This window comes from Gorilla gorilla, chromosome 15 (assembly GCF_029281585.2).
Source record: "Gorilla gorilla gorilla isolate KB3781 chromosome 15, NHGRI_mGorGor1-v2.1_pri, whole genome shotgun sequence".
In the NCBI taxonomy this organism is placed as follows: domain Eukaryota; kingdom Metazoa; phylum Chordata; class Mammalia; order Primates; family Hominidae; genus Gorilla; species Gorilla gorilla.
This window is the reverse complement of record NC_073239.2, coordinates 74,152,159-74,175,330: the sequence shown is the minus strand read 5'-3', so window position 1 is coordinate 74,175,330 and position 23,172 is coordinate 74,152,159. Positions and strand designations below refer to the sequence as shown.

The 23,172-nt window shown below is 35.1% G+C and overlaps 1 protein-coding gene across 2 annotated transcripts in view; it reads left to right on the top strand.

Moving 5' to 3' along the window:
- EXOC5 (exocyst complex component 5) overlaps window positions 1–22,908 on the top strand; it is a 62,143-nt gene extending 39,235 nt beyond the window's left edge. For both annotated transcript variants that reach the window (XM_031001584.3, XM_055361902.2), the window contains 6 exons: window positions 7,110–7,218; window positions 10,075–10,195; window positions 11,445–11,531; window positions 19,444–19,552; window positions 19,721–19,936; window positions 20,703–22,908. In XM_031001584.3, the coding sequence (XP_030857444.1) occupies window positions 7,110–7,218; window positions 10,075–10,195; window positions 11,445–11,531; window positions 19,444–19,552; window positions 19,721–19,936; window positions 20,703–20,891 (831 nt within the window). In that variant the 3' untranslated portion in view covers window positions 20,892–22,908. The remainder of the gene's footprint in view (window positions 1–7,109; window positions 7,219–10,074; window positions 10,196–11,444; window positions 11,532–19,443; window positions 19,553–19,720; window positions 19,937–20,702) is intronic.
- Window positions 22,909–23,172: the final 264 nt, after the last annotated feature.

Sequence of the window (23,172 nt, the reverse complement as noted above, 5' to 3'; positions counted from 1 at the left end):
ATTACTTATAATTATTTACATATATTATTACATTACCTAGTGCAACGTAAATCTCTGTAAATAGTTGTAACTTCAGTGTTTAGGGGATGATGACAGTACATATTCAGTACAGATGCAACCATTCTCTCTTTTTTTCTTGAATATTTTTTAATCTGTTGCTGGTTGAATCTGCTGATGCAGAACCCACAGATACAGAACTTACAGATAGAGAGAATTGACTATGTAGTTGTATTTTAAGTCTTACCTTGTTTTACTAAGATATAAATTTACTCTGATTAGGAACAACTATTTTTTGTAATAAAAGATAGGATTTTTATTTTGGAGAACAGAATAATTTTAAAATTAGGAATAAATGTGAATATAACTTTAAATTAAAGTTGAGCAGATCAAATTTTTGTTATGTAAGATTAAATGAAGATGTGAAAGGGACAGTTAGACTTTTCTCATGAAGAAATGGTGCATCAGGGAAAGAACAATGTTTTAAGAGCATCAACATCAAAGGGAAAGAATGAAGATTTGGCTCCATTAAAACTTAGATTTTCCTCTCTAATAAACACAGTTTAGCAAAATAAACAGATAAGTCAGAGTGATAAAGTATTTGTAAATGATACTACTAGCAAAAGATTGTATGAAACAAATAATAGTAGCTAATAATTTTATAGTACATAATATGTTCCAGACACTCCTTTTTTTTTTTTTTTTCTTTAATTATACTTTAAGTTCTGGGATACGTGTGCAGAGCATGCAGGTTTGTTACATAGGTATACACGTGCCATGGTGGTTTGCTGCACCCATCAACCCCTCATCTACATTAGGTATTTCTCCTAATGCTATTCCTCCCTTAGTCCCCCACCCCCCCAACAGGCCCCATTGTGTGATGTTCCCCTCCCTGTGTCCATGTGTTCTCATTGTTCAACTCCCACTTAATGAGTGAGAACATGTGGTGTTTGATTTTCTCTTCCTGTGCTAGTTTGCTGAGAGTAATGGTTTCTAGCTTCATCTGTGTCCCTGCAAAGGACATGAACTCATCCTTTTTGATGGCTGCATAGTATTCCATGGTATATATGTGCCACATTTTCTTTATCCAGTCTATCATTGATGGGCATTTGGGTTGGTTCCAAGTCTTTGCTATCGTGAATAGTGCTGCAGTAAACATACGTGTGCATGTGTCTTAATAGTAGAATGATTTATAATCCTTTGGGTATATACCCCAGTAATGAGATTGCTGGGTCAAATGGTAATTCTGGTTCTAGATCCTTGAGGAATCACCACACTGTCTTCCACAATGGTTGTACTAGTTTACACTCCCACCAGCAGTGTAGAAGCATTCCTATTTCTCCAGATCCTCTCCAGCATTCGTTGTTTCCTGACTGTTTAATGATTGCCATTCTAAGTGGCGCGAGATGGTATCTCACTGTGGTTTTGATTTGCATTTCTCTCATGACCAGTGATGATGAGCTTTTTTTCATGTTTGTTAACTGCATAAATGTCTTCTTTTGAGAAGTGCCACTCTTCTAAGCATTTTAAGTGTGTGTGTGTGTGTGTATATATGTCTTGTTTGTATGTAGTTTACATACGTGTGTGTGTGTGTGTATATATATATATATATATGTATGTAAACTTATTTCATCATATAACCACCCTGTGAGGTTGTTAGTTTGCAAATAAAGAACTGAGATACTTGGCTTTTAAGTAGTGGATTGAGAGTTGAGGCAGTCTTAATTATTTATGTTGATGTATATAATCTGTATTTATAATGAGACAGTAAATTATACATGTGAATATAAATCAATAGAAAACAAGTCAAAGAATACGCATACGCAGTTTACAAAAAGAAAATGTAAATCACTAGTACAATACTCAGTCTCACTAATAGGGAAATGCAACTTATTCATTAGGTTGGGATAAATTAAGAAGTCTGATGACCAAGTGTTGTTAAGGAAGTGGAGCAATAAGCAGTTGTCACACACTGCCAATGGGAGTGAAATTGGTACCGTTATTTTGAGGATTAATTTGGCAGTTTCTTAGAGAAACTCATAGGTTCATGTGATATGTCTAACATCATAACAGCATTTTTTTTCATTGTGAAAAATTAAAAGCAAACTCTCAGTGTCCATCAAAAAGAGAATTGTTAAACTGGTGTTTTTCATACAGTAGAAAAGTATACAACAATTTAAATGAGTGAAGTAGAGTTACATGTGTCAACATGAATAAATCTCAAAAATAGTATTGATATGACTGAATCATATGGTTTTTTTTTAGGAAGCTGCCAAACTAATAGTGTGTAGTGATATTTGATTATAGTTTTAGTTTTCATTTTCCTAATGCAGTGATGATTCATGTTGAGCATCTTTTCATGTGCTTATTTGCCGTCAATATATACTCTCTGGTGAAGTGTTTGTTCAGATCTTTTGTGCATTTTTAAATCAATTGTGTGTTTTCTTATTTTTTGAGCACTCTATATTGTTACAATTTATCAGATATGATTTGCACATTTTTTTTCTGCCTGTGGCTTATCTTTTTATTCTCATCAGTATTTCTAAGGATAGATGTTCTTAATTTTGATGACATCCAATTTAATAATACTTTTCTGTTCTGGATGGTGATTTTGGTGTCATATGTAAGAAATCTTTGCCTAACCAAAGGTTACAAAGTTTTCCTCCTATGTTTTCTTCTTTTATAGTTTGAGGCTTTATGTTAAGATGTATAATCAATTTTGAGTTAAGTTATACAGTGTTGTGGATCAAAGTTCATAATTTTACAATTAGGCATCCAATTGTTTCAGTTTCATTTATTGAAAAGACTATCCTTTCCGCACTGAATTACTCTAGAACCTTTGTCAAAAATCAATGGACCATTTATATGTGGGTCTGTTTCTGGACTCTTGTGTTCCATTGGTCTGTCTTTATGCCTGTACTGTACTGTCTTGATTGCTGTAACTTTATAATAAGTCTTGAATCGGGTAGTGTAAGTCCTAAGTCCTCTAACATTTTTATATAAATCATTTTGTATTATGTCTTATAATAGCTTGTCTGTTTCTGAAAAAGTCTGAGATTTTGATTGGAATTACATTGACTCTGTAGTTCTATTTGGGGAGAATTCACATATTTTGATGCCATTATAAGCATATGTAAATGGTCTTTTTAAGATTTATATTTAATTTCTAGTTTAACTTAGTCTATAGAAATACAATTGATTTCTATATATTGCTCTTATATCCTGTGTGAACGGAAAATAAATCTCTGGACCCCCAAATCACTAAGCCAAAGGGAAAACTCAAGTTGGGAAATGCATCAGGCAAACCTGCCTCCCATTTTATTCCTAAGTAAGATAGGAATTCCTTGTGGGCCTCAAGATCTTTCCCCTAAAACAGTTTTATTGAATTTCACCTTGGCAATGTAAATTGATAACTTGTCTTCACAGTTGCAGGACAAAGGAGAGAACTCAAGTCATCCCTCAGCTCACCTGAGAGAAATGCATATCTGATTGCTTCCTCTGTCCTATTGTTTATGTAAAAATGTAGATTCACTGAGCCAGATTAAGGCACAAGTGATTATTCCTCTACCCACCTCTGACATGCAAATTGTATATTCAGTGAAAGGGTGATCAAAGACTCAAAAGAATACGACTGTTTGTCTCTTATCTGCCTGTAACCTGGAAGCACCTTCTCACCCCTTCAAGTTGTCCCGCCTTTCCGGACAGAACCACTGTACATAACACTTATTGATTGATGTCTCATGTCTCCCTAAAATGTGTAAAACCAAGCTGTGCCCCTACCAACTTAGGTGGGCATGTGTTGGCGGGACCTCCTGAGACTGTGTCATAGGAATGTCCTTAACCTTAGCAAAATAAACTTTCCAAATTGATTGAAACTTGTCTCAGATACTTTTGGGTTCAGACCTGCAACCTAACTAAACTCACTTATTAGTTCTATTTGCCTTTTTTTTTTTTTTTTTGTAGATTCCACTGGCTTTTCTGTGTAGATTATATTATCAGCCCATAAATACAGTTTTACTTATTTTTTCCAATATAGATGTCTTTTATTTGTTATTTTGCCTTATTGTACTGGCCAGACTTCTAGTACAGTGCTGAATAGAAGTGATGAGAGTGAACACTTTGCATTATTTCTGATCTTAAGAATAAATCATTTAATCGTTCACCATTAAGTATGATACTAATTGGGTTTTTCATAGATGTTCTTTTTCAGATTGAGAAAATTATTTTATCCTACTTAGCTGAGTGGTTCTATGAGGATTAGATGTTAGATGTTATGCAAAACTTTTTTATTCTGTTAATATGGTAAATTATAGTGATTGATTTTCAAATGTTGGCCTTGCATTCCTTCTTTGATAAACTCCAGTTGGTCATCAATTGACCTTTGACCTTTTGTCATATTTATATATTGTTGGATTAAGTTTGCTAAACTTTTGTAAAGAATTTTAACATCTGTGTTCATGAGGGATATTGGCCTTTTTTTTTTCCTTTTTTTTTTTGGAGACGGCGTCTCACTCTGACGCCCAGGCTGGAGTGCAGTGGCACGATCCTGGCTCACTGCAACCTCCTTCTCTTGAGTCCAAGTGATTCTCCTGCCTCAGCCTCCCAAGTAGCTGGGACTACAGGCACCCGCCACCATGCCCGGCTGAGTTTTGTATTTTTAGTAGAGACAGGGTTTCGCCATGTTGGCCAGGGTGGTCTTGAACCTCTGACCTCAGGTGATCCGCCCACCTCAGCTTCCCAAAGTGCTGAGATTACAGGTGTGAGCCACCACGCCCAGCTTTTTTTCCTTTTTATGTCTTTGTCTGGTTTTAGTATCAGGGTAATGTTGGCCTCATAGGATGTGTTGGGAAATATTTCCACCACCCCTCTCAATTTTCTGGAAGAGTTTGAGTAGAATTGGTATTCTTTCTTTCTTTCTTTGGTAAAATTCACAAGTGAAGTCATTTGGGCCTGAATTTTTTTGTGTATGAGGATTTTAAACTACAAATTCAACTTCTTTAGTAGATACAGAACAATTCAGGTTATCCACTTCTTTTTAAGTCCACTTTGGTAGTTTGTATGTTTTAAGCATTTGTGTAGTTCACATAAGTTGTTGAATTTATTGGAATAAAATTATATTCATGACATTTTCTTATCCTTTTAATATCTGTAAAATGCGTACAGTGATGTCACCACTTTCCTAATATTAGTAATTTGTGTTATTTTTTTTTCTGATCAATCTGGCTAGAGATGTATTCATTTTACTGATTTATTTCCCCCCAAAGAACCAGCTTTTGGTTTCATTAATTTTTCCCTGTTGTTTTTCTGTTTTGTATTCATCAATTTCTACTCTTTATTACTTCTGTTATTCTGCTTACTTGGGTTTTATCCCCACCCCTCACCCTAAACCCCCTGTTTTTTTAGTTTTCTAAGGTGGAAGCTGAGGTCATTGATTTGAGAACTTTCTTCTTTCCTAATCTAATGCGGGTGTTTTGTCTTACAAATTTCCCTGTAAATACTACTTTAGCTGCATCCCCAGAATTTTTGTATGTTGTGTTTTATTTTTATTCAGTTCAAATCCTTTTAATGTTGCTTTTGATTTGTTCTGGCCCAAACGTGATTTAGAAATATGTTATTTAGTTTCCAAATATTTAGGAATTTGTTAGATGTCTTTCTGTTACTGATTTTAAATTTGATTCCGTTGTGGTCAGAGGATGTACTTTGTATGATGTGAACCCATTTTAAATTTATTAAGACTTGTGGTTTTTTTAGCCCAGAATATGGTCCATCTTTCTTGTATGCACTTGAAAAAATATATATATCCTGATGTTGTTGGATGGAGTATTGTATAAATGTCAGTTAGGCTTAGTTGATTATGTTGTTCAAGTCTTCCATATCCTTACCAATTTTCCATCTGCCTCTTCTGTCTATTATTCATGGATGTTTGGATGTAAATAGGAGGAGTGTAAGAATAGCTTGTGAAGAAGGTAAGAGCATATTTTGAGCATCAGTGATTAGAGGAGGAGGGTGAATATTGGAGTAGAGAGACTGATGAGGGAGGGGTAAAGGTTGGGGTAGTATTAATAAGACCAGGAAGGAAGCTGAGTAATACCAAATCAGTATTTATAATCAGTGGGAATTCAAAGGGGGTTATAGAATTCCTATCAACTTCTAATTTAATACATCAGATAATAAGTATTAACCCCAAGAGGACACATGAATTAAGACTACAAATAGGTTTGACAGAAGCAGAAATCAATGTATAAATAATATAGAAAGCAATTATAAGAAGTCAAGAGTAATTTTCTGACTGTTAAAAAAGGATTTTATTTTCCCAGCATAACTGATAATTATTTTACTAAATAGCTAGTTTAACAGCAACAACAGCACCAAAATGAATATTGTAAGCTCACTATGTGCAAATACTGTGCTAAAAACACTTTATGCTTATTTTCGTATTCTCACCTCAAGGCTAGAATGTAAGTACTGTTAATACTATTCCCATCTTACAAATGAAGAAATTGAGGCATGGTGTGGTTAAATAACATCTCAAAGGTTCATTTAATCAGGAAATGGTAAAACCATTATTTGAGCCAGTTATATTTTATGGTGCATCCGTTATTAATTTCTCCGTCTTTACTCCCCAGTAAAACAAAGAATTCTTTTTGTTCTGAGTTTTACTAGACTGTTCTTTGCTCAGTCAGTGGCTCTCAAACCTCTTTGGCCCACAGTAAGAAATGCATTTTACATGTTAGCCCTGTGTATGTATGTATGTGTGTGTGTGTGTGTGTGTGTGTGTGTGTATACATATATATATATGTGTATATATATATATATGGGGGTATATATATGGGGGGTATACATTTTATGAAAGTATACTTGGATTTCACTAATGGATTGCAATCCAAGTTTGAAAAACATTGCTCTAAGTCAGGAGAGTTGTAGATAAATATGGAGCATTGTAATTGTGTGCGTGTGTATTTGTGCATGCACGCGCAGTATGGGGGGAGCTGTGAGTTATTTTGATACCTGAAACACTGACTACATCCTATAAAAAATTGATTGCTTAAAAAAAATTGGCATTTTCAAAAGGTAGACTTGAGGAGTGATATTGTTTGGTTTTTGTTTTTAAGCTCTCTGATCCTTCTGACTTACCAAGGAATGCCTTCAGAATTTTTACCATTCTTGTGGAATTTTTATGTATTGAGCATATTGATTATGCTTTGGAAACAGGACTTGCTGGTAAGTATATTTGTGTTACACTTGTGTTAAATTCTTTTGATTCTGCTTGGTTAAACTATATGCATAATGTTGTTTTGCTTATAATCATCTCTGTGTCTCAAATTCAATTCAGTGCAATGAAGTTTGAGCTTTTATAATGCAAGGATTTGCCAGGTGCTGAAAGCTATACAGAATGGTTCTCTCATATTGTTTACATATGGCATAATAGAATAATAAGCTGCCTAAGTCACTGCAATGTATGACACAATGTCTTACAATGCTGTAAGTTAGAAAATGTCGAGGAGCAAAATGAAGGCGAAAACAATTCTGATTGGGGAATTGAGTAATGTAAAATTTAGAAAGAGAAGTATTAAAAACTAAGTCTGGAAAAAAATAGATTCAAATTAAAATTCTTATTTTGCTTTTGGTCTTTTGGTCTTAGTAGTTAGTATTGGTAGCATAATAATGACCTGAGTCCCGTCTCATTAATTCAGTTGTCTACTTCACCTGTTCAGTGGTCATCTCAAACTTAACATATCCAAAATGAAACTCTTTATCTTCCCTCTAAACCTGTTCCTTTCCCATTCTTCCCATGTCATTAAAAGGCATTACCAATATGCGTGATTATTGTATGTCAGTTTTTTAAAAGGCATTACCATTTACCACTTGCTCAATCCCCAACAAAACCCAGGAGTTCCTCAATTCCTCCTTTTCAGAAATCAATCCTGATAGCCAATCCATCAGCAAATCCTGTCAATATACTTCCATGCATAAGTCAAATTCATGTACTTTTCTCCATCTTCACCGATGCCACCCTAATTTAAACACCATTATCTCTGTGTACTTGTAACTGGTCTCCCTGTGTACATTCTTGCCTCTCCACATTACTGACTTCATGTAACAGCCAGTTTAATTATTTCCTTATTTAAAACTCTGTGGTGGTTTCCTATTACTCTTAAGGGGAAAACAACAGCAAACTGTAGAGAAGCATGACTTTTTATCTGGCCTGGTATGTATTGATCATCTCTCATTGCATTTTTTCTCACTGCCCAGTCACTCTGACCCTTATTGTTTTTCCTTGCTTAGTCTCTTTGCACTTGGTGTTTCCCTATCCCCAAAATCCTTTTTGCCTCAGCTTTTCTCATGGCTGGCTTTTCAATCATCTGATCTCAACTAAGATGTTATCTTCTCAGAGAGGCCATTGCTGATCATCACCCTAGCTAAAGTAGCCCTCTTCTCCCAGCCCAGTTATCCTTATTATCTTCTCATTGCATTAAATTTTTTTATAGCACTTATCACAATGAAATTTTTATCTGTTAATGTCTGCCTCCACTCATCAGAATTCATTCATTTAACACATGCTTATTAAATGCCTACTCCTGTAATTGTGGAGTTTATGAAGATAGACAAATGATTAGAAAGTGCAATGAAGAAAAGTAAAACTGAGTAAGGGATTAAAAAATTTTAAAAAGTGTGTATATATAATAATTTTGATATGCCCTTATTTTTATTTTTATTTTTGAGACAGAATCTCACTCTGTCACCCAGGCTAGAGTGCAGTGTCACAGTCGTGGCTTATGGCAACTTTGAACTCCTGGGCTCAAGCAGTACTCCTGCCTCAGCCTCCTGAGTAGCTATAACTACAGGTGCATGCCACTGCACCTAGCTAATTTTTTCTTTTTTTGTAGAGTTGGGGTCTTGCTTTGTTGCCTAGGCTGTTTTTGAACTCTTGGCTCCAAGTGATCCTCCCTCCTCAGCCTCCCAAGAATTTTTTGTTTTGATTTAAGCTATTTTCCTAAAGGTTTCTTTTCCCAGTAACTTATGCTGCTGCTGGACCGTTTGTGTGTGCCAGTTTTTCTGTAATTATTGAATATTCTTTAAAAATTTTAATTTTGTGGTTAAAAACTTAACACTGTAGCTGAGTTCTGATGCCTATAAAGAAAAAATGTACATCAATATTGCCTTAATTTTTATGTCTTTCATTAATAACAATGATTCATATTTTCTACATATGTATTGATTTTGTTTTTTTCTCTTGTAAAGTTCATTTGTTATTCAAGCCTTCAATTTTCTTACCAGTTGGTAATCTTGTCTTTTACTTGCAGGGGCAGGGGGGCGGAGGGAAACACCTTTGTTTTCCATTATTAAGACAAAAAAAAATCATTGTTCTATAAAGAACTCTAGGTGTCAAGCCTGTATTTTCTCATTAGCTATGCATATTTTCTTTAGTCTTTTAAGTCTTTTACTTTTAGCTAGAAACATAAACATCTAGGACCTTAGAGTTCATCTGTTATTCTTTACAAAAAGGAGGAAATGGAAATCCAGAGAGGTCAGCTGACATTTTGAGGTCAGAATATGGAGTGGCTTGATTCCCTTTTTATTTTATTCTGAATAAATTCCAGAATAAAATCAGGAATGTAATCTGTAGATAGGACATTTTGAGTATTTTTGAGGGAATAGTGTAGAGCACAGTAAGTGAAATGTGTCAGTTTAGGGATATTACTATGGCAGCAGTATCTAGGGTAAAAGGTAAAGAGACTTGAATGAGGAAGACCAATGAGAAAATTATTCGAACTGTTATCAGAGATAAAGAGGCCTGGTTATAAGAAATATGTGGAGGTGTATTCATGGCTCACGTGAATCATGAAGGCTAAGTAGATGGTGAACATTGGGCACAAAAATAACTTTGGATGAGTTTTACTAGTATAAGTTTAAGCTTGATTTTCCTCTTCTGTCCACAGAAGTCATTATTGATGTATTAAAATAGCGGTTTCATTTATTTTATGTTATAGATTAAAAAACCACATTCTTTTTTTCTGTTGCCAAGATGAATTTCTTCAAGGATGATTCTAACATATGTATGCTTTCTGGTTTTAGGAATTCCCTCTTCAGATTCTAGGAATGCAAATCTTTATTTTTTGGACGTTGTGCAACAGGCCAATACTATTTTTCATCTTTTTGACAAACAGTTTAATGATCACCTTATGCCACTAATAAGGTTAGTCAAATTATCTGATTTTCATTGATATTTCAGTGACTATTATAGCATTCTACATAATCTATATATATTTTCATTAAATTTAAAAAGTACATTTTCACAAAAAATGTCAAACTGGACAAGTGGAATGAAATAAAAATATAAAAGTTCTTAGGAAATAAAACATTAGATATTGTTTCTTCTTGCATTTCTGTTTTCTCTTTCCACTATATTATTAATTTTGGTGTATTTCAAAAGATTTAATCTGTCACAAACCTAAAACTGAAATCTCATGTGAAAGAGGACCTCCAGCTTAGTGAAACTCAGCAAATTTGACATCTTTTAAAAGATCCAATAGACAAAGTCCATGTACCCACTTGTTATAATGTAAAGATACATACAAAAAATTTTGTGAGATTAATGGGATAGATTTTAATGAGGCATTAAAGTAAGGTTTGGTTTATATCTTCGTATCAATTTATGTGAACTTATAAAGCATTTGAGAATTAAATAAGATGGTGTATATGTGAACATGCTTTACAGAATTATCTGTTTAGCACTATTATGTAAGAGGAAAAATACTCATATAAAATTTTTTGACATTTTGTTGTAAACATTGATATGCCAAGACTAGTCCAGAAACAGTCTCAAAGATAACAGTCACTTGTAATCCCTGAATCATACTTTGAAAGGAAATTTACTTTTTAAGAGCTGTTATGCCACAAAGCAGAGAATTCACACAATTATTAGGGTTGCCTATTTCTTAATATTTTGAATGTTTTGACATTCTGATAGCATTCAGAAGGCAAATATGGTTGTCTGGTTTTTAAAAGTACCACTGGATTGGCTGTTACCCTCCAAATTTTATAGTATGATTTACTGTATTCTTAAAACTCTGGTGATGATAGTCTATAACTTTTCTTGGTATTACACTAGATATTTGTTTATAAAGAAAACCAAATCCAAAATTTTAAAGTCACATTTATATTCTTGAGATATGTCTCCTCAGAGATCAAAATAACAAATTTAAGTGGTCCTCTTCCTTCCCTTTTAATCGATTGTTTTTAGTCTATTATAATGAATTGGGCATAGTGAATGCTAAATAATTACTTTGCTTCTTATATGCTTCTTGGATTTGTTAACAATATTAATGTGTATATATGGATATATTTATAAATGTATATAATGTAATACACATAGGTGTATGAAAAACTTTTAGAAAATATTAGACTATTAATATGATTCTTTTTCCCTTTTAAATATACAATAGCTCTTCTCCTAAGTTATCTGAATGCCTTCAGAAGAAAAAAGAAATAATTGAACAAATGGAGATGAAATTGGATACTGGCATTGATAGGCAAGTTGTTGGTTTTGTCTCTTGGATTTTTTTAAATTATAAAAACACCATATTATAGCAGCATGAAAATACTTTGTAGAGAAGAAAAATATTTATCTTAATTCCACCATATTGCTACATTTGATTTTATTTTTACATATTGCCTTCATCCTTATTAGAATGTTGTTTTTATTGGATCCTGAAGTTTTTTACTTTGGACTATCTTGGCATTTAACATGCCTTCCTCACTAAGCTTAATCATTTCTAGCTTTTGATTTAAAGTGAGAAATATGTGACGTTTTTCAGTTGAACACTTAGAGGCCATTGTAGGATTATTGATTGTCCTAATTGCAATGTTACTGTGTTTCAAGGAATAGGGAGGCCCACGTAGAGGCAGAGAGACAGGGAAACAGCCATTAACTGGAGTAGTCAGAACACACACTACATTTGTCAATTAGGTTCACTGTCTTATAGGGGTATGGTACCCCAAAACAATTAAAATAGTAACATCAAAGATCACCGATCACAGATCACCATAACAGATTTAGCAGTAATGAAAAAGTTTGAAATATTGTAAGAATTACCAAAATGTGACACAGAAACACAAAGTGAACACATGCTGTTGGAAAAGTGGCACGGATAGACTTGCGTTGCCATAAGCCTGCAACTTGTAAAAAAACAAAACAAACCACAGTATCTGTGAAACACAGTCAAACAAAGCAGAATAAAACAAGGTATGCCTGGATATTCAGAAATGGGGTTGTTGGATCATATAGTAGCTCTGTTTTTAAGTTTTTGAGGAATTTCTGTACTTTTCCTTAATGGCTGTACCAATTTACATCCCCATCAACAGTGTACAAATGTCCTCTTTTACCTGCACTCTTGACAACGCTTGTTATCTATTGCCTTTTTGAAAAGAGCCATCCTAACGGGTGTGAAGTGATAACTGATTGCATTTTCCTGATGACTAGTGATGTTGAGCACCTTTTCATATACCTGTTAGCCATCTGTATGTCTTCTTTCAAAAATTTTTATTCAGGTTCTTTGCCTTTAATCATTGGATCATTTATTTTTTTGCTATTGAGTTGTTTGAGTTCCTTATATGTTTGGAGTGTTAAACACCTCTGAGATGTATGGTTTACAAATATTTCCTTCCATTTCATAGGCTGTTGATGGTTTTCTTTGCTGTGCAGAAGCTCTTTAGTTTGATGCAGTCTCATTTGTCTTTGTTTCTGTTGCCTGTGCTTTTGAGGCCATATCCAAAAGGTCATTGCCAACATCAATGTCAAGAAACTTTTTTCTTATGTTTTCTTTTACTAGATTTATAGTTGTGGGTCTTATATTAAATTTAATCCATTTTGAGTTGGTTTTTTTTTGTGTAGAGTATAAGATAAAGGTGTCATTTCATTTTCCTGTGTGTAGATATCCAGTTTTCCAGAACCATTTATAGAGGAGACTATCCTTTCCCTATTGTGTGTTCTTGGCACCTTTGTTAAAGAGCAGTTGACCGTAAATGGATGGATTTATTTCTGGGCTCTGTATCCTGTTCCATTGGGCTGTGTATCTGTTTTTATGCCAGTACCATACTGCATTAATTACTGTAGCTGTATGATATATTTTCTAACCAAGAAGTACAATGCTTCCAGTTTTGTTCTTTCTCAAAATTGCTGTGGCTATTCAGGATTTTTTCTGGTTCCATAAGAATTTTAGTGTTTTTTTTTTTTTTCTGTTTCTGTGAAAAATGCCATTGGAATTTTGATTGGGAATGCATTGAATTGCTTTGAGTAGTATGGACAGGTTAACAATATTCTTTCAAGCTCTAAACACGAGATATGTTTCCATTTACTTGTTTCTTTTGGCAATGTTCTATAGTTTTCAGTGTATAAGTGTTTTACTTCCTTGGTTAATTCCTAAATATTTTATTCTTTTTCATGCTATTGTAAGTGGGATTTTTTTTCTTTCTTTTTTGGATAGTTTGCTGATAATGTATAAAAACAACTGATTTTTGTATGATGATTTTCTGTCTTGCAACTTTACTGAATTTGTTTATTAGTTCTATTTTTTGATGGAGTCTTTAGAGTTTTCTCTATCTAAGATCATATCATCTGCAAAGAGACAGTTTTACTTCTTTCTTTCCAATTTAGATGTCTTTTATTTCTTTTTCTTGCCTAACTGCTCTGGCTAGGACATCCACTACTGTGTTGAATAGAAGTAGTGAGAGTGGACATCCCTGATGTTAGAGGAAAAGCTTTGAGCTTTTCACTTTGAGCTTTTCACACTTTGATATTAGTTGTGGGCTTGTCATATATGATATTTATTATCTTTAGGTATATTCCTTCAAACCTAATTTGTTTGTAAGTCTTTGTCATGAAAGAGTGTTGAATTTTACCAGAAGCGTTTTTTTTTTTCACGTCGTCAGACATTTATGTGATTTTTATCCTTCATTCTGTTAATGTGGTCTGTCACATTTATAGATCTGCATATGCTGAACCATCCTTGAATCTCAGGGATAAACTCTGTTTGGTTATGGTATATGATCCTTTCAGTGTGCTATTGAATTCAGTTTGCTAGTTTTTTTTTACATCTTTATTCATCAGGGATATTGGCCTGTAATTTTCTTTCCTGTATTGTCCTTCTCTGGCTTTGGTATGACTGTAATGCTGTCTTTGTAAAATGAGTTTGAAAGTGTAATCAGTTCTTCCATTGTTTGAAAAAGTTTGAGAATGATTGGTGTTAATTCTTCTTCTTCTTTTTTTTTTTTTTTTTTTTTTTTTTTGAGACGGAGTCTCCCTCTGTTGCCCAGGCTGGAGTCCAGTGGCACGATCTTGGCTCATTGCAACCTCCACCTCCCTGGTTCAAGCAGTTCCCCTGCCTCACCCTCCCAAATAGCTGGAATTACAGGCACACACCACCACACCCAGCTAATTTTTTTGTATTTTTAGTAGAGACATGGTTTTACTGTGTTAGCCAGACTGGTCTTGAACTCCTGACCTCAGGCAGTCCACCCGCCTCAGCCTCCCAAAGTGCTGGGCTTACAGGTGTGAGTCACTGCGCCCAGCCAATTCTTCTCTTAATGTTGGGTAGAATTCACTAGTAAGGCCATCTGGTCCTGGGATTTTTCTGACTTCAGCAGGACCTCTGTCTCTTAATCTCTTCATCTTATGCCAATCTATTATCCTTTTCCTAGCTTTATTTCTTTAGTTATTGTGCTTATATCACTTGGTCCATCTTTTGAATTACTTTCTTGAAATACCCTAAAGTACATTTCCTTCAATCACAACTGTCTTACAGACCCTAACCTCTGATAGATGCAGTCTCTTTTATTCCCATAACTGGTTGGCTCCTCGCTGTTGGAGAATATCACATAACATGTACGTTATTGGTACCACTGCAAATCTATGCTTTCATTTCTCAGTTGGATCTTTAGTACTGCTTATCCATCCTTCTGATTGTCCTTACACTGTGAGACTCAGTGTTGCTCCTACCTGTTTTTCCCAACCTTGGCCATTCTTCATAAGTTCCCTATCTCCACCGGAAGCATTCTGTACACATTCAGCACCCCTAATCCAAAAATTCAAAATAAAAATGCTTCAAAATTTGAAACTTGAAACTTTTTGAGTGCTGACATTACCCTACAAGTGGAAAATTTTACACCTGACCTCATGTGACAGGGCACAGTCAAAATACAGATGCACAGCGCACGGTTTATTTGAGTATCCACAAGGGAAAAAGACCCACCCAACCCTCTTCAGCTGTGATAAATATTTTCTGTGCATGTCCAAATCCCCCCCTACAACAAGCATGCCTACAAAGAATAATAAAATGGCATGTGTGTAGGCTGGACATGCCAATGGTAGGTGGCTTACAATGCCCCACGTGCAGCCAAGACCTGTGTGTGTGCTTTTTTTTCTCCTTATTCTGTGCTCTGTGGTATAAAGATGTTGTGGAATCTCAAAAAGGCCTACAGATACCCCTGAGGTTAACAGTGATAAGAACAAGAGGAAACATTTATGTTTATCTTTTTGTTTGTTTTTGTTTTTTTGAGGTGGAGTCTCACTCTATCGCCCAGGCTGGAGTGCAGTGGTGTGGTCTTGGCTCTCTTCAACCCATGCCTCCTGGGTTCAAGCGATTCTCCTGCCTCAGCCTCCCGAGTAGCTGGGACTACAGATGCGCGCCACCATGCCCAGCTAATTTTTTGTATGTTTAGTGGAGACAGGGTTTTGCCATGTTGGCCAGGCTGGTCTCAAACTCCTGGCCTCAAGTGATCCACCCACCTCAGCCTCCCAAAGTGCTGGGATTACAGGCATGAACTACTGCACTCAGCCTGTTTATCTTTAAAAAAAAAATTTTTTTTGTAGCCAGGCACAGTGGCTCAGTCTCGAACTGAGACCACCCTGGCCAACATGGTGAAGCCCCATCTCTACTAAAAATACAAAAATTGGTCGGGCATGGTGGCAGGAGCCTGTAATCCCAGCTACTCGGGAGGCTGAGGCAGTGGAATTGCTTGAACCTGAGTCAGAGGTTGCAGTGAGCCAAGATCACGCTACTGCACTCCAGACTGGGTAACAGGAGCAGAACTGTGTCTCAAAAAAATAAATATATAAAAATTAAAAAAAATTTGTTTAGAGATATGATCTTGCTCTGTAACCCAGGCTGGTGTGCAGTGGCGCAATCATAGTTCACTGCAACTTTGAACTCCTGGGTTCACACAGTCCTCCCACCTCAGCTTCTTGAGTAGCTAGGACCACAGATGCACACCACCATACCCAGCCATTTTTTTTTATATGTAGAGATAGGGTCTCATTATGTTGCCCAGGCTGTTCTTGAATTCCTGGGCTCAAGTGATCCTCCCACTTCAGCCTCACAAAGTGCTGGGATTACAGGTGTGAGTCACCATGCCTAGCAGCACTTACGTTTATCAAAGCTGCTGGACAAACAGGATGGCGGTGTAAGTGTGAAATGTCTTACAGAAGAGTATGGTATTGGAATGACCACCATATATTACCTGAAGAAACAGAAGGAGAAACTGTGCTGAAAGTGATGAACAGAAGTTAATGAAAAATATAAAAACACTGCATAAAGTTAAAAGTGAAGGTCTTGATTATGTATTGAAAGAGTGGATCTGTCAGCATTGCAGTGAATACATTGCTACTTAATGGTATGGTGATCATGAAACAAGCAAAGATCTGTCATGATGAATTGAAAATGGAAGGGAATCGTGGCTATTCAATGGGCCGTTTGCCAAAAGTTAAGAACAGACAGCGTTACGTTTTTAAAGGTTTGTTGTGATAAAGCATCTGCTGGTCATGAAGCAGCAGAGAAATTCCTTAATGAGTTTGCCAGGGTTGTTGCTGATGAAAATCTGGTGTGAGAATAAGTCTATAATGTTGATGAAACACCACTATTTTGGCATTACTGCCCCAAGAAGACACTGACAATACAGGTGATAAGATGGCTCCTACAGAAATTGAGGATGCCAAGGACAGAGTAACTGTGCTGGAGTGTGCTAATGCAGCAGGCGTGTATAAGTGTAAGCTTGCTGTAATAGGCTAAAGCTTGCATCTTCATTGTTTCAAAGGAGTGAATTTCTTGTTGGGTCCACCGTTATGTTAACAAAAAGGCATGGATAACCAGGGATGTCTCTTCTGATTGGTTTTACAAACATTTTGTACTAGTGGCTTACACATACTGCAGGGAAGCTGGACTGGACAACAACTACAAGATTTTGTTATTCCTTGACAACTGTTCATGTCATACTCTTTCCCAGTGTGACTTTATTCAGTCTTCTGACCAAGGTTTCTTTAGATCAATGAAGAGTAAATATAGAAACACTTTCTTGGGTGGGCATGGTGGCTCAGGCCTATAATCCCAACACTTTGGAAGGCTGAGGCAGGAGGATCACTTGAGCCCGGGAGTTTGGGACCAGCCTAAGGCAACATAGTGAGACCCTGTCTCTACACAAAAAAAATTTAAGAAGTAGACAGGTGTTCTGGCATGTGCCTTTAGTCCCAGCTACTCAGGAGGCTGAGGTAGGTGGATCACTTGAGCCTGGTAGGTCCAGGCTGCAGTGAGCAATCATCACACTGCATTCCAGCCTGGCGATGGAGTGAGACCCTGTCTCAGAACACTTTTTTTTTGGAGACAGAGTCTTGCCCAGGCTGGAGTGCAGTGATGCCATCTCAGCTCACTGCAACTTCATCTTCCCGGGTCAAGCAATTCTTCTGCCTCAGCCTCCTGAGTAGCTGGGACTACTGGCACCCACCACCATGCCTGGCTAATTTTTGTATTTTTAGTAGAGACGGGGTTTCACCATGTTGGCCAGTCTGGTCTCGAACTCCTGCTCTCAAGTGGTCCTCCCACCTCGGCCTCTTAGAACACTTTCTTGAACAGCATACTAGCAACGGTGAACAGAGGCAGGAGTATGGAAGGTTTTCAAAATGAGCTGAGCATGAAAGATGCTGTATATGCTGTTGCCAGTGCTTGGAACACAGTGCTTAAAGACAGTTATGCATGCCTGGCACAACCTCTGGCCTTCAACTATGTTCGGTGAAGAGGATGAACAAGGTGGTGACTTTGAAGATTTCCATATTTCAAGTGAGAAAAAAGTGATGTCTGACTTCTTACGTATACAAAAAATAATACGTTTAGAGTCCATCAGTAAGTTGGATGAAGTGAATATCAAAAGAATTTTTTAACATCAGTGAGACTCCAGTTGCTCATACATGGACTGGTAGTGAAATAGCCAAAATGGTTCCACATCAAGGTGGTTGTGATAATAGTGACAAGGTAACGTTGCTAACACTGCAGAAAAAATGCCTATAGATTACATGGTGAAAATGTGCAATGGACTTATTAAAGGTACAGCAGTGTACATTCATAACAACAATAAGTCATATCAGTTTACAAAATCAAACAGACTTCTAAGACAAAAACCATTATTAATGAGGCAGATAACTCCAGAGGAAACTTTTAAGAAGCCATCCAGCAGAATATCTCCTCATCCAAAGAGGTCCTGCTTTCTGGTCTCTCAATTGCTTCTGTTGTTTCTTGTCACCTAAAAAAATAAAATATAGAATAGAGTAACCTTTTCATGAAAGCACAGCATGGTACGTGGAGACTGAAAACCTGCTACATTGTTGTTGTTTAACAGGCAAACAGGTATTGTGGTGATGTTACTGTGCTGTTTGGTTACCTTAAATATCTTATTTTTTCTCTGTATGAATGGCATGTCATCTTTTTTACTGTTAAGTACTTATGTGTGAGTAAGTATAAGAAAATGATTGCTTATTGGTAGCATATAAATTCAGAGTCAGGAGTGATGGTAATGCCAGACAGCCACGGATTGTCCACATGGGTGTCTGAGATAGTGACATCTTTGCTTTCTGATGGCTCAATGAACATAAACGTTTCATGTACAAAACTATTAAAATATTTTATAAAATTACTCTCAGTCTATATGTATAAGATATATATGAAACATAGATGAATTTTGTGTTTAGAATGGGTCCCTTCCCCAAGATATCTTATGTATGTACAAATATTCCAAAATCTGAAAAATTTCAAAATCCAAAACACTTCTGGTCCCAAGAATTTTGAGAAAGGGATACTCAACTTGTATATGGTTTTGCCTTTGAAAATCCTTAGTTGTTAAGGAATTAAATTAATGACAGACTTCTGAGATCTTTGAATCTTGAAGTATTGCACAAAGAATTTTTGCCCTCTGTTTTGAGCAGAAAGATAATAAAACCAAGAGCTCTTTCATATTAAGACCTAGAGCTGACTTTTTCTAATATCTAAAGTTTACCAATAGTAAAAGAGTTTTATGGTGATAGGAAATTAAATAACTGATTTAATTTAGCATAAATAATATAATTAAACATAAACATAGAGTAAGTTAGATGGGTTAAAGAATGTTGTGTTCTCAATTCTCTAGGACATTAAATTGTATGATTGGACAGATGAAGCATATTTTGGGTGCAGAACAGAAGAAAACAGATTTTAAGCCAGAAGATGAAAACAATGTTTTGATTCAGTATACTAATGTGAGTAAAATCATTCAGTTTGTTAATACTTTGTTAACATTTTCATTGGTGTATCCTACTGTGCCCTAGATTTTTTTCTTTTATACTTAAAGATTAATGAGAAACTATTTCCTCTTTAGCTAAGCTGGTATACATTCCTGTGTAATGAATGTAGAAAAACTTTTATAGGCCTGTGTAAAAGTCTGTGCTTACGTAAGAAAACAAGTGGAGAAGATTAAAAATTCCATGGATGGGAAGAATGTGGATACAGTTTTGATGGAACTTGGAGTACGTTTTCATCGACTTATCTATGAGCATCTTCAACAATATTCCTACAGTTGTATGGGTGGCATGTTGGCAATTTGTGATGTAGCCGAATATAGGAAGTGTGCCAAAGACTTCAAGGTATGTATACACAAAAACATCAAACTTGCAAATAGGCCCAGGAGCATAAGTCAGATTATTAAAAATCACTATTTATTTATAATTAGTGAAAGGTTTATAACTTTTGTTGATATTGTATGAGATAGATTATCACATTCTACCTGAAACAGTGTTGTTCCAATTATTATTTTTTTTAATTTTAAGTTTTTATTTATTTTTTTTCCAAAGAAAGAGTTTCATGATGTTGCCCAGGCTGGCCTCTTACTCCTGGGCTCAAGTGATCTGCTGCCTCAGCTTCCCAAAGTGCTGGGTTTACAGGAATGAGCCACCACATCTGGCCCATATATTTAATATTAAACCCATTTTTGCTTTATGGTGTATTTTCAGTTCCACAGTCTTTGACTTATTGACATCCATGACTAATGTTATATATGTCACACATTAGGAAAATAATGTTGTCTTCATTTATGTCCCCCTGAATATTTCTGTAACATTTAAATTATGAAAAATGCTGTATGTTAATAACTAGTTTTAGTCCTCTGAATTATATATGATTGTTACTATTGAAGAGAATTGACACATGAATCTTTTTGAAATATTATAGCAAGTTTATTTAACTACTGAAATCTTTAAGTTTTAATGCTTTGTGATCTTTAAAAAATTCTTATATGTTGAACTTCACCCACACTAGTAAGTCCCACCTGACAGTATGTAAAAAGTTACAAGCTAATTGTAAAACTGGAAATTGTTTTGTTTCAATATTACTTTTTTTCTTCTCTCAATTCAGATTCCAATGGTATTACATCTTTTTGATACTCTGCATGCTCTTTGCAATCTTCTGGTAGTTGCCCCAGATAATTTAAAGCAAGTCTGCTCAGGAGAACAACTTGCTAATCTGGACAAGAATATACTTCACTCCTTCGTACAACTTCGTGCTGATTATAGATCTGCCCGCCTTGCTCGACACTTCAGCTGAGATTGAATTTACAAAGGAATTCAGTGTCAGTTCCTTTACAGAGGAATGTCTTATACTTCAGCAGCCCTCGGTTGATAGAAAGCACAGGAGATACCTTATGACACAGCCAACATTTTGTGAAACAATGACTGGAACAAAACAGCAGCCATACTTACCTTTGAGGTTTTATTTAAAGTTTGGATACCACTAGCTATATTTTGCTTTTTTCCCCTTACATTGAATTTTAATTCCATTCTTGAATGTAGAAATTTCAGATTCTCTAAAACTACGTGTCACTGTTTTTATCCTAGAAAATGTTGCTGTCAGAAGGCAAAGGAAATGTTACCAGTGTTTTCGGTTCTTGTACTTTTAACATATTCCATTTAGAAATTTTGCCATTCTGTTTTCCATTAATAATAGGTGAAATACAGGAAAACTACATTTGTTATTCCTCAGTTTTTAATGACCTTTTCAGCATCAATTGTTAATCAGATTATTTTAGGTTTTCGTAAATAATTTTTTTGCCTCTTTCAAAAGGTTAACAATTAAGCATACTTTCTGCAGTTGGTTGATTGGATTTTTTTCTGAGGTACAGCATTAATACTAGTCCAAAGAATGTCATAAACTGAACTAAAATGATGAAATATTTTATGTAGTCATTAGGAGTGGATCGGAATACTTCTGCTTTCTGGGTAAAACTTAAAAGTTTACTATTTCTTATTTGGTAAATAGATTTTAAGCCAATTCTAGTAAGAAATAAATAAAACTACCTTATTTTGTATTTCACTTAAGGTGGAGGACCTTAACTAAAGGACCATATTTATTCATTATTTTAATATTATAAGGGAAGTGAAAAAAAGTGAGGTATAGTCTAAATGGTGCATATAAGAAATACTGACAGTGTTTAGCAACATGCAGCCCTTTAAGATTTCTGTCGTAATGCTAAACTTGAATAAGATGGAATGGCTGAACATGTGGTTAGTCTTTTATTTTAAGAAGAATTGAGAATTGATAGATTTGGAGATGAGCTTTGCAAAGGCTGTTTGCTTTTCATGTTTATAGGTCTGTCATTGTCCTTTTTCAAAGCATTTCTGAAGTTATTCCTACTTGGATATAGTTAATGGAATTGGCTTAATTTGATGACATAATAAATCACTTATAAAATTTTAAATATCAAGTGAAAATTTAGAAAGGCCATTACTATTCTATAAACCTTATAAACTTGCTCTGGGAGAATGCATTCTAAATTATATATAGTGTTTCAGCTCCCATTGTGGTGTTCATAGTCTTCTAGGAACAGATAAACTTAAGTATTCAATTCACTCTTGGCATTTTTTCTTTAATATAGGCTTTTTAGCCTATTTTTGGAAAACTGCTTTTCTTCTGAGAACCTTATTCTGAATGTCATCAACTTTACCAAACCTTCTAAGTCCAGAGCTAACTTAGTACTGTTTAAGTCACTATTGACTGAATTTTCTTCATTTTCTGTTTAGTCCAGTGTTACCAAGGTAAGCAAGGGAATGAAGTATACCAACTTCTTTCAGAGCATTTTAGGACATTATGGCAGCTTTAGAAGGCTGTCTTGTTTCTAGCCAAGGGAGAGCCAGTGCAGGTTTTGGATACTAGAGAAAGTCATATGCTTGTACTATTGCCATTTTAGAAAGCTCTGATGTGAATTCAAATTTTACCTCTGTTACTTAAAGCCAACAATTTTAAGGCAGTAGTTTTACTGGCCATTTAAGCTCTTTGTACAGTGTCAATTTGTAAAAAAGAAAAAACGAAAAAAAATCTCAAATAAAACATGAGATAACATTTTAAGACTTCCAAATCAGAGAAGTGCTTCAAATTATTTTGTTTGGATTAATTTTTAAAATGTAAAGCATATACTTGTTGCTTAGTTATTTTGTTTATTATTTTCATGTTTGAGTTCTGTGCAATATTTTCTATTATGTCCGTTGATAGGACAGTGACAAAATTCGTAAGTGAATACTTAATTTAAAAGTGTTAACATTAATGCTCAATAAACAAATTCCCTGCAGTTGTTTTTTTTATTTCACTCTTTTTATATTTTAGAGCCATCCATCCTGAATTTTATAAATGATTTTTTATTTAAAAATATGAGATTTTTAAAATTTTTCACAGCACAGGTCTTCTCATTTTCTTTTTTAGCAAAAAATACTTGACTATATAAACAAGACTAGAAATTTATCCTAAACAGATGGTCTTTCTCTAAGGGGAAAAAAAAAATGTGTCATGTGAGGCAATATGCATTCTTTGTATTCTGATTTTTTAAGTGTTTTCA